Source organism: Suillus subalutaceus (assembly GCF_016647625.1).
Source record: "Suillus subalutaceus strain FC151 chromosome Unknown DFJ58scaffold_3, whole genome shotgun sequence".
Lineage (NCBI taxonomy): Eukaryota > Fungi > Basidiomycota > Agaricomycetes > Boletales > Suillaceae > Suillus > Suillus subalutaceus.
The window spans coordinates 239868-252460 of NW_024540252.1; the positions used below are offsets into that span (position 1 = coordinate 239868).

A 12593-nucleotide genomic window follows, 5' to 3' on the forward strand; every position below is an offset into this window, starting at 1 on the left:
TGTGAAAAACTCGCTGAATGGTGATGGAATGCAGTTGAAACGTTGAAGTACGACTTGGCGCTCGTCTGAGAGGGCAGCGGCACTGCACGCACCGGTTGCAGTCGGCGGCCTTGCAGGACCAATTTTACTAGCGAGTTCGTCGAAAGGGAGTTCAATATTCAATATTCAATACAAATATTGATTCTATGATATTGAATGCGCAGAGAAGATAAATGATGACTAATTAAGAATCTCAAGAGGGAGGCCCGAGTACATACCACATGATGCATCGATGTATAGTACTGTCGAAACGAGAGTTACAGGCGAGGAAAAATGTCAAAGCGTGAGTGGGATCGCGTAGTCATTTGGTCCGTTGTGAGGTGGAGGGATTGAAAGGGCAGTGCATGTTTAAGCGCTGCAGCGCTGAAGCTTCCTTCAAGCACTAGTAGTACAAACCCAGTTAATTCCCAGCATGTGCAACCGGTTTGTCAAATGTCCACAGTCTGATCCTTTGAAGGCAGCAGTTAAAGGTTTAAGAACACTCGTTTGATTGTTGAGTATTCTGGATCTAGCCTGGAGCACTCTAGATTGCATTTCGAATGTGATTTCACTAGTGGCAAAATGTGGTAAAATGTCGAAACCTCCGCTGTGCTATGGATCAAGGACTTGCAAATCCACTCTTTGGCAGATAGACCGGATTGCATTTTGATACCCTTGTGGAGCTCGATAAATCAAGGGTCCGATATTTGGACGCGAGCGCTCATCCGACGCTGTGCTTTCCAGGTTTTTGGTGCTGGCCAGTAAGTAGCTGCGCACCTTTAGGGTTAGTTCGCAGTCCGTTGGTGGCTGATCTTTGTTTACAAATATTATCTTCCAGCTGAGGGGAATTAAAGTTGGGCTGGGTTTGAATTTTGCTGCTGCACGTGATATTCTACTTAGTATGTCGTCTCATGTAAATGTCACTCGCAGTCCCTCCACACTCGAACCAGCGGTTGGGAAGGAGCCTGCAGGGGATAGTATAGCCTCGATGTACTAGTGGGCAAACCTATTTTTGTCACGAGGCCAATTCATTTCTGCCCCCTGCACTAACTACATCGAGAAATCCGTCCTGTACGCAACTTCGAAGTTCATTAGTACCGGCCGTGATCTTTTCCCGCTAAACAATCCTGGTCACAAACTGCCTAGCCTCACACTCAATACTTTGGGGGCAATCATCCAGGACGTGGCCTGCGAGCAGTCTCTCACTGGCAACATTAATGTCAGAACGCGACCGTTTTCCTTGTCAGACTGCCGCTGTGACATTTTTATGACACATGTCTACCCTTGTCTGATTTTGCGTATTTGACGCTCTCAACCACGCCTATATGAGGGCCATTTTGGAGCGCCCTGACGGGCGAACATTATAGAGCGCAGCTGGGGGCCTCATGCACCGCTACGATTTTATATTGGAACCGCAGTCACACCGAGTCTATAAAATTGGCTACACCTTTCAGACCAAACGCACACCATATAACAATGGAATTACCACCTGGGATCGTCTACCTCATCAGTTGCTCACCACAGCTCCTATTACCACCCGCGATAGTTTATGGTCTAAACCGCATCTGCGACTTTGCATTTGGCATATCCTTGCCAGGATGGTCACAGATTCCTGCATATGTGTTGTCTTTTCCTGCTCTCTTCACTTGCAGCTTGCTCGCAGCAAATTATCGCGATAGGCGCCAGGCTGCTATGCGTGGTGCTATTCTCCCACCCAGGTTTCCAAGTAGATGGCCTGGCGGTCTGGATATCCTCGCAGCCTTGGAGCAAGATTTCAAGATTGGATACATGGGTATGCTACCAACTGACTTCACTTTCCCCTATCGATGCTTACGATCATAGGGGGATTAATGGGAGAGAAGTGTAACACTCTTGGACATACGTTTAACATGCGAGTGCTCTTTGAAAATAGGGCATGTACATTCTTTCACACCCTAAGTTTCATTGTTGATCTATCGCGATCAACAGATCTTCATTGCCGAACCAGAATACATAAAGGTGAGCAGCTCATCGGAGTGGGATGATCCTAGACATTCACGCGTAACAGGCAATTCTAGTGTCACAGTTCACATCATTTGCGAAAGGTCGGCGATTTCATGTGTGGAGTATTGTCTCGATTTGATGGAATGACGTTTTCAACCAACAGGGCCTATGTTTTGGGACCATGTCAACTCCCTCCTTGGCACTGGAGTGTTCAATTCCGATGGTGAGCGTGTTTCCTGTATTCCATCGTGACAATATAGTTTACTGTCTATTTCAGGGGATGTCTGGAAGTATGTCTTATCTATTTCCGTTCATTGTTCAGGCTTAATCCAGTGATTGCAGATTCCACCGCTCGATGACACGCCCGTTCTTCAACAAAGACCGGATTAGTCATTTCGATATATTTGATAAGCACGCGGAAGACGCGATTAGCCAGTTGAAGATTAGACTCAGAGATGGCTACCCCGTGGATTTCCAGGTAAACTTAATGACTATACTATGCCTATTCTTGCTGACATTGCTTTAGGACATGGTCTCTCGTTTCACCTTAGATTCTGCGACGGAATTCCTCTTCGGAAGAAACGTCTGTTCTCTCTCCGCCGGCCTGATCTACCCACCATCATCGTCCCGTTCTCAAGACGTCGCGTTTGCGAACCACCCAGCCGACAAGTTTGCGCATGCATTTAGTGATGCTCAGATTGCTACCGCCTATCGCGGCCAGTTTGGCTCAGCGTGGCGCCTGTCTGAATTCTGGACTGATCGTGTTAAGAAGCACATGGATACTTGTTACAAGTTCATCGACCCCATCCTCAAGGAGGCGTTAGAAAAGAAAAAAATGCTCAAGGAAAATATCAACGAGAAGGCCGACGCAAATGATAGGGACGTCAAAGAAGGCGAAACGCTGCTCGATCACTTGGTAAATTACACAGAAGGTATGCAACGCAAGCGTCGACGCGTCATTCCAAATGACATGAATTTGTTTCCTTCTAGACCCCATCGTCATCAGGGACGAAATTCTTAACATCATGATTGCTGGACGTGATACTGTATGCACCTCTTTCGGACGGTCATTCTCAGGATGCTAAGACCTCTCTTTCCAGACTGCAGCTACCCTGACTTTTGTCATCTATATGCTCACACAGCATCCCGATGTTCTCCGCCGTCTTCGTGAGGAGATCCTTAGCAAAGTGGGTAGCTCAAGGAGACCAACCTACGATGATATGCGCGATATGAAATATCTGAGAGCAGTCATCAATGGTGAGTCCTACTCAAAAGCCACTTTCTCTTGAGGTGACACGGGAATTCCAGAAACGCTTCGACTCTACCCGCCTGTGTGAGTATCGGGTTCGGTCCCTTTAAATTTGTTGTACTTGATCTCATTGAATTTCATTTCTCTAATTTTATCAGGCCATTCAATGGCAGGTAAATACTGCTCCGCCCATGCGTGCGTCTCTGTACTCATTATGGATTAGGACCAGTACAGAACCAACGGTCTTGCCGGGAATCAATGGGGGGAAACCGATCTACATCCCTCAAAATACTTTGTGATTACATCAAGAAATGGGTTGTTTGTTCAACTGACAATGGATATCTCAGGACAATTTACTCTGTATTCCTGATGCACCGACGAACAGACTTATGGGGACCAGATGGTGAGCAGGATAATCGACTGACCACAGCATTGGAACGAATATTTACTCGCATTTTTCTCCACAAGCTGAAGAATTTGACCCTGATCGGTTCCTCGACGACCGCCTCCAGAAATATTGTACCTCTAACCCATTCATCTTCGTGCCTTTCAATGCAGGCCCCAGAATTTGTGTTGGGCAACAGGTATGTCGACTGCTCCCTCAAAGTATTCATGCTGACATCTATGTTTATCCAGTTCGCCTACAACGAGGTTTCCTTCTTCCTCGTCCGACTTCTCCAACAGTTCTCTTCGGTCTCCTTGGCCACTGATGTCCAGACTCTTCCGCCTGCGGAGTGGGCGAAGTGTTCTGGCCGCAAGGCCATCGAAAAGGTCGTCTCCAAAAGCCACCTTACCATCTATGCAGAGGTAAGCTCTCAATTTTGATTCTTTATCTAGTGGCTCACGTCATTATAGGACGGGTTATGGGTTAGGATGGAGGAGGCTAGCCCTGTTGAAGTTGAGGTTGTGTAAATACAAGGGACAGAGCATTACGAGGAAACACTATCATGTGCGTCGATGCAGAGGACATATGTACCTGCTGCACTCTGCATTTGTGTGGCCGTCACGCCGTGAGGTTTAGATAATATTTTGGGACTGGACGCGGGTCAGGATTTAATTTCAGTCATATGTTAGTACCCAACCCGTTTATTTTCCTTTCTTTCAATGCTGGTCCTAGAGTATGCCCTGATCAACAGGTAATCCCCTTTGCGCACAATTTTCCCTGTTGGTCCCCATGATCCGAACTTCAAACTATGTACTTCGGTGGCTGCCTCTACTAAACTTGCATCGTCGTAGGAACAAGTACTTTCTTCAACATTGCTGGAAGAAACAGGTTGCAGTGCCAATGCAATAAATGCCAGAGTGAAGAACTGCATCACAGTACTAAGACTGACTGGTACAGACGATCGTTGACCAGTCAGTGGTTGAACCTACCGGAACCCACACGATTCATATGCCCACACTATCAGCTCACCTAGCCAGCCCAGGCTTCCAAAGAAGAGGCAAGGTCATAGACGCTTGACTGATTTGGATCCAAGCACTCAGCACCAGGCTTGATTTCATGAAGAATCATGCTCACAGGTACGTGGAATCTAGAATAAGGTATCCAAAAATTGACTCTAAAGTACCAACGTAAACAAACCCCGAGGGGTTTCGATGTCATGAAACAAACGACCGCTGAAACTCGAACAACTTCAAAGATACTTAAAGCATTTTACCGATCATGCCTAGGCGCTGGAGCGCCGCGAACCAGGCACCCTTTGGGATGGTGGCACCATATACCCAACGTTGCAACCACGCAGCAATTCCACCTGAAATGTCACTATGATGTTGTTCTGCTCAACACCGCAACAATATACAAGAACGTACCTTTGATTGGTCCTAGCGGTCCAAATCCAAACATGTGGAGAAGTGGGCGAAGAAGCCATCCCCCAAATAATGTACCCATCTCAGGTAACAATAAGGGTGACAACTCTGCAATCACAATGAGCAAGAGAGCATTGACGATCTCGGGGTGCTGTTCAGCAAGGTCTCCTGCATCATGTGATATAATGTTGTCAATGTTCCGGAATGATCGGATACTCGTGACGTACCTATGGTCACGGCAACATGTTGAACAACGAACTTGAGAGAGCTAGTGTGACTTTCCAATAGTTCTTCACTGACTCCGAGCTTGGTGGTGACCCCTAAAAAACCTTCCTCGAAGCGGTCAAGGGCCGCGTTGATCATGATTGTACGGTTGTCGTGACCGGCAGCCTCCCCAGGTGGTGGGAACGTCTTCATAAGGTCTTCGAATAGGACAACGAAGATATCCTTCTGTTCTTCTATTATGGTGTGGAGAGAAACGCCACTGTCCTCTGCGGCTCCGCCGCAAACTTTGCACAAAACAGTAGCGGTAGCGGAGACATTGACCATAGACTCCCTGAACTCTGTGAGCATCTCGGATGGATACAACTCCACGGCATGATGAAAGAATTCATCGGCATACTCCTTGACATTTGGACTGAGCTCTATGATTTTGTCCCAGAACTTTCGTGTGTCTGGAGAACACAATTCATAAGCAGCACCTTCAGGAATGAATAGATAATCAAATTGACCATGTATCGCATCTGTGATTTTCAAAGGATTGTCAAACAGCGCTGTAGATCATTATTCATTTCTGACATCAGGAAACAATTGAAAAGCGAGTAGTCTGTACTCACATTTCGCCACTCCCCATCCTTTTCCTAGATTAAACTCGACGTTCGTCGTAAGAAAATATTCCTCATTGATGGACTCGGAGGAATGTGTGCTTTTCTTGATGTTGCTGGAAGTGATTGGTTGCAGCGTTGAGGCAGCTACCAATGTAACATATGCTAGAGTAGCGAACCACATCGTAGTACGTAGCCGACCGTCAAGTGACTCAAGTCAGTGGTTTGAACTAATTATTATGTAACAAGTTGAAGCTTCGAAAATGATATCGGCGGCCTGCAGCGCTTCAGCCTACGCGCGCAGGATGCTGATGCGGCATATTTAATCTGCAGGAGAGCAGCATTAATTACCACGTGCAAGCGAAATTCCAATTATTTGTAAATTTGTAGCGATGCAGAGATATTGAGAAGATGTGATTGTCAAGCTCGACTGCTTTTGGAACTTCGACCTGAAAATGTCCAAGCTCTCATCCACGTATTTCAGGTCACTGCGGCCCTGTTTGCCAGGTCGTAGCATTCAATGCCAGCGTCAATCTATATGTTTGCGCCCTAACAAGGCAACGGCACCTGACAGACGTTGTTTTATGTCGGGGGCACGGGATAGAGCTGCTGTCGGGGTATGCTTATTCAGTTGACCTGTTATTCTCTGTTCACATTCTTGCATCTGATCCCAGGTCTTTACGCCAAAGGCTGCAGCTCTATTCGTTGCAACTGGCGTTGGTTTATTTTACTACTTCCATTATGAGAAGCAAAAGCTCCTCGAACAACGGCGTACGTGCCTCTCTGCGTTCCACCTAAAGCATTTCAAGAAAAAATACTCATACAGAAAAGGAGCTCGAATCTCGAAGCGTTGGACGAGCGTATGTCGGTGGTCCATTCACGCTAACGACTCACGAAGACAAGCCTTTCTCTGATAAAGACCTCTTGGGGAAGTGGAGCTTCGTCTACTTTGGGTTCACCAACTGTCCCGACATATGTCCTGCTGAATTAGACAAGATTGGCTCAGTCTTGACGCCTCTAGGTTCGTGTTCATAAATCACTTTAACCGTGGCACGCATTCACCACATCAAATACAGAGAAGAACTATGGGACAATCTTCCAGCCCGTATTCATCTCCGTTGACCCTGCACGCGACTCTGTCTCTCAGATGAAAACATATCTCACAGACTTTCACCCTCGTATCATCGGTCTCACAGGTGACTATGCAACCGTGAAAACCACATGCAAAGCCTACCGCGTCTACTTCTCCACCCCGCCTAACGCAGATCCCAAGGGTGACTACCTCGTCGACCATTCCATATACGTCTACCTCATGGATCCAAACGGGCAGTTCGTAGAAGCGTTTGGGCAGAGTAGTACACCAGATGAGGTCGTTGAGAGGGTAAAGAAGGAAATTTCAGAGTTTGAGAAGGAGACAGGGAGGAAAGTGTAAAACTCCAGCACACAATAGCATCTTACATTCAGCATATCACACCACTCATCTATTTCGTCGCATTGTTTAACGTCTCGAAAGCGATTGACACGAAGCGTCCTTAAGAAAGTCTTCTAGATGATAGCTTCGGCAGCCTCTGCAGTCTCCTCTGCTTGCTGGAGTTTCAGTTTTGACATTTTCTTCATCCTCCGCATCATGCTGTAGAAAAAATGAGCGTCATATATGTGGGTACGTGGTTGAAATGCCTACTCATCGTATTGACACCTGTTGGGTGTGCATCGGTCAGACCCTCAACAGACAGAAAAGTAGAGATTTAACTCACTTCTCATAGCCGTGGCGCTCATTCTCGCAAGTCCAGGGTAAATAATAGTTTTCTCTCCGGCAGGTATTCAAAGGTATCAGGAGTCTGAAGTATCACGAACAATAGTATTGTGGGCCATACGCTCTCAACTGGAAGGGTAAAGTAAGCACGTACGCTGAGCACTGATCTCTCCAAGCCAAAGGCACCTTGGCCGCCTTGAGCTCCTCCTGGGATGCAGTGAGTGATGATGGCATGGAGGATTTCAAGAAGACGTCGAGGGAGGAACTTGAGGAAACGAACGGACTCGGAATGAGGTCGAAGTGGCTGTGCCAGTTGTTATGAGTATTTGTCCATACACTCAGAGCGCTCGTCGATCGCGCTCAGCGCCAACGCGCCAACATTAAACTAACAGCCATTCGAAAAATCGGAGTGTGACTCATGGAAAAATACAAGTGAGAATATGTAAGCTTAGTACTACTGTCCCCCCTGTTCTTTTTCCTCTTGCTTCATACTCATCTGGATCGCACGAGCAATTGCTTCTTCTTCATCCATGTCTTCGTCTTGCTCCTCGCCCATGTCAACATCATTGCGTTCGGACAAGGCAAGAGCTTGAGCGAGCATGGCCTCCTCATCATTGTCTACTCCTGCTGATTCCGTCTGAGGCTGGGCATCGGTAGCCGATTGACGTGTTTGCTCTTCCACTGCTTGCCGAGCTTGTTCTTCTTCCATGGACATGCGAAGGGCCTAAACAAAAAATATATCAACAAGCCCGCTCATCCGACTTCAGGAAAAGCGACGCACCAGTGCAAGCTCAGGGTCCAAACTTGGATCAACACCAAATTCAAAGTTGGCACCACCAGAACCCGATGCACCACCGATGTCTCCCATCGCCTCTGGTGGTATCCCCCGGTCTTCCGACAAAATTGGGGAAGAAATGATTACATCTGACAGTAGATGTGTACCAGGTGGTACAGACACCAAATGTCTAAAAGACCAGGCGCATCAATCTACGCACACATTCAAACGAGGTGACACTCACGAGTTATCGCTATTTGCTGTATTGTCTACGAAAGCCTTGAGGACATTGGTTTCCTCCTCGACGCCATCACCAAACGCAACAAAGTCAACAGCAACATTGTTCTTCTTCAATCTCTTTGCGAGCTTCACCATCTCCCGCTCGTCCGCACCCTGACCCTCCAGCGGAGATCCCACAAAGACTATTATCCTCTGCCGCAAATTCTTGTTTTCTCTATGTTTGAGGGCAAGCTGAGCGATGTTGATTGCAGTAGGAATATCTATTGATCCGCCAATTTTGGATGATGTTACATGCAAGGCCTTGATTATCTGTCCAATGTCTTTCGAATGGGTCACGAGAACCTCGGGTCTGCAAGAAACATTAGCAATCATAGTTTGCGCACTTAACTAACTCGCACCCTTTGTTAGCCATTGTCATGACGCCAACAGTGTTCTCTGGATTTGAATCAATCTTGGTCTGGAAGATGGTCTTGACAGCATCAGACTGAGCTTCGAAGCGGGATGGGATATAGTCTCCATTGCGCATGTATTCTGAGTTGTCGATTATCATCATCGTTGCCTCGAGCGGCATCTTGAGTGAATATAATTAAAGGAAGGAGATATACGTGTTGGTTGTGGATCGTGAAAGCGCGACGAGCAGTGACGCGTTCTGCTAGAAAGCTGTTGTCTTCGTTCGGAACCCTAACCCCAAGGAAGGAATGCTGTGCTGTTTTGCACCGTGAGTGCACAAACTGTTGCTGCACTCAAATTCACAACCGACCGTGCACTTGTTCAAAGGGGAACACGAGGGGTGCTCTCTCGACAATCAATACCATTTCTAGGCCGATATTTGGAATATTGGACTCGATTCATGCAATAATAACTAGGTGATGCTCACGATTTTTTGTGGTTGCTACTGCTGGATTCTCTCATCGCGTTTGTAACTTTGGTCCTTGCACCAACCGCATGTATGTCCTGCGTTTTCTTCCCGCTGAACTCAGTGATATCAATAATCGTAGTGAGCATTAAAAGTGTCCTTGCAGACGGTGACATTGTGGCACTCTCAGTTAGAGCGGTGGCAAATAAGAGCGTCTTTAAGTAAGTTCATTGTCAACTTTGTTATTGTCACCACTCTTAGGCAGCGACAATAGCACTTCTGTCTTGCGATACGGTTTAGTCGACAGTTATGCTGAAAGTGATTCAAACACCGCTGCTTCTATTCTCTTGGCGGAGATGATCCTTGGACTACAGGATTACTTTTCTGCTTCTGCAAATCTTGAGGCAGATGTCTCGGCATTCATCGCATTCATCATACCACAATCATTCGATTTCCCGAGAGGTCGATTCCTAGCCGGGTGCGGTTGGTGGAAGTAGCGCAGATATCGTGAATGTCTCCTTTCTTGCGATCGCGAATCTTTCGACAAACTTTGGCCAACTGCTGAAGTCGGCATCGATTAGGTGACCATACTGCAGGCAATTACTAACCGTTTTACGGTCGAAAGCTTACCTGTCGGGCTACCTTGGGACTTCCCACGTTTCCATCAGATTTCAGCTCTTGAAGTGGTCTTCGTATCTGCTTCGCCGCTTATTATCGTCTCCACTGCGACTTTCCTCCTCTTGTACATATTTCTTGGTCTTTTGCATCTTCGAAAAGAGGGTGAAGTACTCAACTTGCCGGTGAGTGAGGTTCAGAGTCCATCGGTTTACCCGTGTTTATAAATCACCAAGAACGTCACGAAAGTCGTCCATGGCTCAAATCTACCCGACGAGATTTCGCGGCTAGTACAGGAAATCGCTGATGGAACCGGTAAATGCACTGAGCGATATATCCTTGTAAAAATGGGTAAATGGATGATTGTTCTACAACAGCATAGTGATGGCTCAGGTGTTCTCCAAGTTACTTGATTTGTTGCTAGGCACGAGCGCCTACGCTTCTGATATCACTCGGGTCGTCAGTTTCAAGTACTCGGCGGTTCCAGCTGTTCCCCATCTTGTTTTATGTATATAACAACACAAACACTCGCGGCTTCACCCCATTCCTGTGAACACGTACTTGTCTAGGATTCTGCCTTGACACACAGAATTCTGGCACTTGAGGCGAAATCTTGAGGTAAAGTTTGATGCGCCACATGGATGTCTTTGGAATGATCCATTGAATTGCAGTGCTGCAAGCCATGCGTTTTGCATCATTGCACAGAAGCACCTGATCATATTGGTTGGTTCTTCTTCGTCACTAGTCCGCTCTGAAATTCGTTGCAATTAAAGTCACGATAAAAGCTGGGATTACGCCCTTGAGCCAGCTGGTCGTGTCCGCTGCCCTTTACCCAGTGACGGATATCGTACTGAAATTACAGGCAAGTATTCATGTCCACATTGTTACATTTATGTGTACTCATAGTAGTACGTACGATAAATCAGGCTGAGGTGATTTCCGTGACCTTGGTTCCCATCGCAGGCAAGGCGTTCCCCTGGCCGTACTTGGTATGTTTTCCGCTTTCGTCGCTGCACTATGGGTGTAGCAATATCTTGGGTCGCTTCTGCTACCTGTGAGTGCATTGGATTTTGACTTGCGTTTGATTTCTGGTCAGTAAATGTTCTAACTGCCGTTATAGAAAGTGGAATGATTCCCCTTGTTGTTAAGGCACTCCCTGTGCAAGGCGTGTATAGGTGAATCGCTTTGTCATTTCGCTGGTCTCCTGTTTAAGACCTCGGATTGCAGTGCCCCAATCACAACGTCAGCTATTACAGGGTTGGATCTATCAGAGCACATGCTCTGTTCGCTGGGGCAAGGTGATACTCGGGCCAAATTACTCCTTCTCTGTTGGCAACATCCGACACAGAGTTTGCTGCATATGACCTAAATCCAATTGATCTTCCCACAACCGTCAGCGCGCACTGGATGTCAGATGTAGTTGGTATCAACCCGACTTGTGAGTGGGAATGTTTCGACAATACAGCTTGCAAATAATCAAAGTATTTATATTTCTGCAAGTGCTGTGTGTCTTCCAGACTCGTGAGGTGGTTACTACTGACGGAATTGTGTTTCTGGAAGTCCTGCCTGTTCGACAAGGCAGACAATATATCATCACTTAGGGCAATTTATACCCCACACAAACGCCCCTGATGCTATCTATCGCCATGGGCGGTGTTACGAATGCTGTCCCAGTGAATCAAACTGCTCTATCTTTGGGAGGCGATTCTACTGACCAGTCCAGCTTCCTTTTCGGAAAAGGACAAATGGATGCCTTGCCTCCGCTGGGATACAATGAGCCATTCATAGTCGCGAACATGCTTCCGATTGATACCCTAGCACGGACGTCCGCTGGAATGTTACAATCTGTATCAAAGTATGCACAAGCCGAACTCCTGTCAAAGATTGTACCATAAGATTGCTTCGCAGCTTATTTGGCGGGTTTTTCTGAGACCACTTATGTTCCTACGATGGTGTTCAGCCTCCAAGTTGTTGTCGTATCATCCATGCCTTTCATTACCGCTTCTGCAGTCATGTTTTTGGAATTATTTTCATTCTGGTAACCATCATGCACTTCAGCGTCATGAGGAAGCCTTCACGCCGGTCAGTGTCTCATCTTCCCTCCTTGGTTCCAACCTTCCTGAAGACTTTGCGCTCGCAGGAAAATCACACGCTTTGGTATCTGACGACGACCAAAGAGTTGTTCTTTAGAAGGCTGAGGATGGTACGAATGTGTTACAGATTATCAAACAGTAAGGAAGTCACAGGATAAAGAAAGTTACAGCCACCCACACAACGATGTATCCATTATCCGGTCACTGACGTTGCTCCCCTGGTAGTCGATGCAATTGGATGGACGAAGAGTCTTGCTGAGGAACTTGCTCAATCAGAGTGACTGAGTCCACTCATGTCTGAAAGTACAACCAGTCCGCGCCAAGCAAGGCATACCAGTACTCCCTGGAAGTAATATCGCCAAACTTAACGAATACGCGTAT

At 46.9% G+C, this 12593-nt stretch overlaps 5 protein-coding genes across 5 annotated transcripts; 2 read left to right on the forward strand and 3 right to left on the reverse strand.

The window, feature by feature from the left end:
• The first annotated feature begins 1447 nt into the window (after window positions 1-1447).
• On the forward strand, window positions 1448-4185 carry DFJ58DRAFT_756269 (cytochrome P450). The gene is given in 18 exon segments (XM_041388113.1): window positions 1448-1810; window positions 1861-1931; window positions 1987-2016; window positions 2066-2102; window positions 2165-2224; window positions 2279-2291; window positions 2344-2479; window positions 2528-2933; window positions 2992-3047; window positions 3102-3258; window positions 3310-3334; window positions 3409-3419; window positions 3435-3436; window positions 3472-3545; window positions 3598-3653; window positions 3719-3834; window positions 3887-4057; window positions 4106-4185. The coding sequence occupies 18 exon segments, from the start codon at window positions 1495-1497 to the stop codon at window positions 4160-4162; spliced, it is 1794 nt and encodes a 597-aa protein (XP_041250496.1). The 5' UTR covers window positions 1448-1494; the 3' UTR covers window positions 4163-4185.
• A 439-nt stretch (window positions 4186-4624) lies between these two features.
• DFJ58DRAFT_756287 (uncharacterized protein) lies at window positions 4625-6109 on the reverse strand. Its single transcript, XM_041388114.1, has 5 exons — window positions 5893-6109; window positions 5788-5829; window positions 5284-5730; window positions 5060-5224; window positions 4625-5001 (listed from the first exon to the last, which is right to left on the reverse strand). Exons 1-5 carry the CDS (start codon window positions 6062-6064, stop codon window positions 4895-4897), a joined length of 933 nt encoding a protein of 310 aa, XP_041250497.1. The 5' UTR covers window positions 6065-6109; the 3' UTR covers window positions 4625-4894.
• Window positions 6110-6310: 201 nt separating this feature from the next.
• Window positions 6311-7355, forward strand: DFJ58DRAFT_694581 (SCO1/SenC-domain-containing protein). The gene is made up of 4 exons (XM_041383437.1): window positions 6311-6497; window positions 6555-6651; window positions 6707-6901; window positions 6957-7355. The coding sequence occupies exons 1-4, from the start codon at window positions 6336-6338 to the stop codon at window positions 7310-7312; spliced, it is 810 nt and encodes a 269-aa protein (XP_041250498.1). The 5' UTR covers window positions 6311-6335; the 3' UTR covers window positions 7313-7355.
• Window positions 7356-8009, reverse strand: DFJ58DRAFT_756295 (NADH-ubiquinone oxidoreductase B18 subunit-domain-containing protein). Its single transcript, XM_041388115.1, has 4 exons — window positions 7788-8009; window positions 7635-7718; window positions 7562-7576; window positions 7356-7510 (listed from the first exon to the last, which is right to left on the reverse strand). Exons 1-4 carry the CDS (start codon window positions 7865-7867, stop codon window positions 7426-7428), a joined length of 264 nt encoding a protein of 87 aa, XP_041250499.1. The 5' UTR covers window positions 7868-8009; the 3' UTR covers window positions 7356-7425.
• A 6-nt stretch (window positions 8010-8015) lies between these two features.
• On the reverse strand, window positions 8016-9319 carry DFJ58DRAFT_675267 (uncharacterized protein). The gene is made up of 4 exons (XM_041383096.1): window positions 9047-9319; window positions 8653-8997; window positions 8415-8598; window positions 8016-8357 (listed from the first exon to the last, which is right to left on the reverse strand). Exons 1-4 carry the CDS (start codon window positions 9217-9219, stop codon window positions 8088-8090), a joined length of 972 nt encoding a protein of 323 aa, XP_041250500.1. The 5' UTR covers window positions 9220-9319; the 3' UTR covers window positions 8016-8087.
• Window positions 9320-12593: the final 3274 nt, after the last annotated feature.

What these genes read in the sequence shown, in the direction of transcription:
- DFJ58DRAFT_756269 (XM_041388113.1), top strand. Translation starts at nt 1,495, where the DNA reads ATGGAATTACCACCTGGGATCGTCTACCTCATCAGTTGCTCACCACAG. An exon ending in TTTCAAGATTGGATACATGG is followed by an intron (nt 1,811 to 1,860) that starts GTATGCTACCAA and finishes TTACGATCATAG; the next exon opens with GGGGATTAATGGGAGAGAAG. An exon ending in CTTGGTAAATTACACAGAAG is followed by an intron (nt 2,934 to 2,991) that starts GTATGCAACGCA and finishes GTTTCCTTCTAG; the next exon opens with ACCCCATCGTCATCAGGGAC.
- DFJ58DRAFT_756287 (XM_041388114.1), bottom strand. Translation starts at nt 6,064, where the DNA reads ATGTGGTTCGCTACTCTAGCATATGTTACATTGGTAGCTGCCTCAACG. An exon ending in ACATGTTGCCGTGACCATAG is followed by an intron (nt 5,225 to 5,283) that starts GTACGTCACGAG and finishes CACATGATGCAG; the next exon opens with GAGACCTTGCTGAACAGCAC. An exon ending in ACCGCTAGGACCAATCAAAG is followed by an intron (nt 5,002 to 5,059) that starts GTACGTTCTTGT and finishes GTGACATTTCAG; the next exon opens with GTGGAATTGCTGCGTGGTTG.
- DFJ58DRAFT_694581 (XM_041383437.1), top strand. Translation starts at nt 6,336, where the DNA reads ATGTCCAAGCTCTCATCCACGTATTTCAGGTCACTGCGGCCCTGTTTG. An exon ending in AAAGCTCCTCGAACAACGGC is followed by an intron (nt 6,652 to 6,706) that starts GTACGTGCCTCT and finishes ATACTCATACAG; the next exon opens with AAAAGGAGCTCGAATCTCGA. An exon ending in CTCAGTCTTGACGCCTCTAG is followed by an intron (nt 6,902 to 6,956) that starts GTTCGTGTTCAT and finishes CATCAAATACAG; the next exon opens with AGAAGAACTATGGGACAATC.
- DFJ58DRAFT_756295 (XM_041388115.1), bottom strand. Translation starts at nt 7,867, where the DNA reads ATGCCATCATCACTCACTGCATCCCAGGAGGAGCTCAAGGCGGCCAAG. An exon ending in TGGAGAGATCAGTGCTCAGC is followed by an intron (nt 7,719 to 7,787) that starts GTACGTGCTTAC and finishes GTGATACTTCAG; the next exon opens with ACTCCTGATACCTTTGAATA.
- DFJ58DRAFT_675267 (XM_041383096.1), bottom strand. Translation starts at nt 9,219, where the DNA reads ATGCCGCTCGAGGCAACGATGATGATAATCGACAACTCAGAATACATG. An exon ending in ATGACAATGGCTAACAAAGG is followed by an intron (nt 8,998 to 9,046) that starts GTGCGAGTTAGT and finishes TGTTTCTTGCAG; the next exon opens with ACCCGAGGTTCTCGTGACCC. An exon ending in TGGACCCTGAGCTTGCACTG is followed by an intron (nt 8,358 to 8,414) that starts GTGCGTCGCTTT and finishes TTTTTTGTTTAG; the next exon opens with GCCCTTCGCATGTCCATGGA.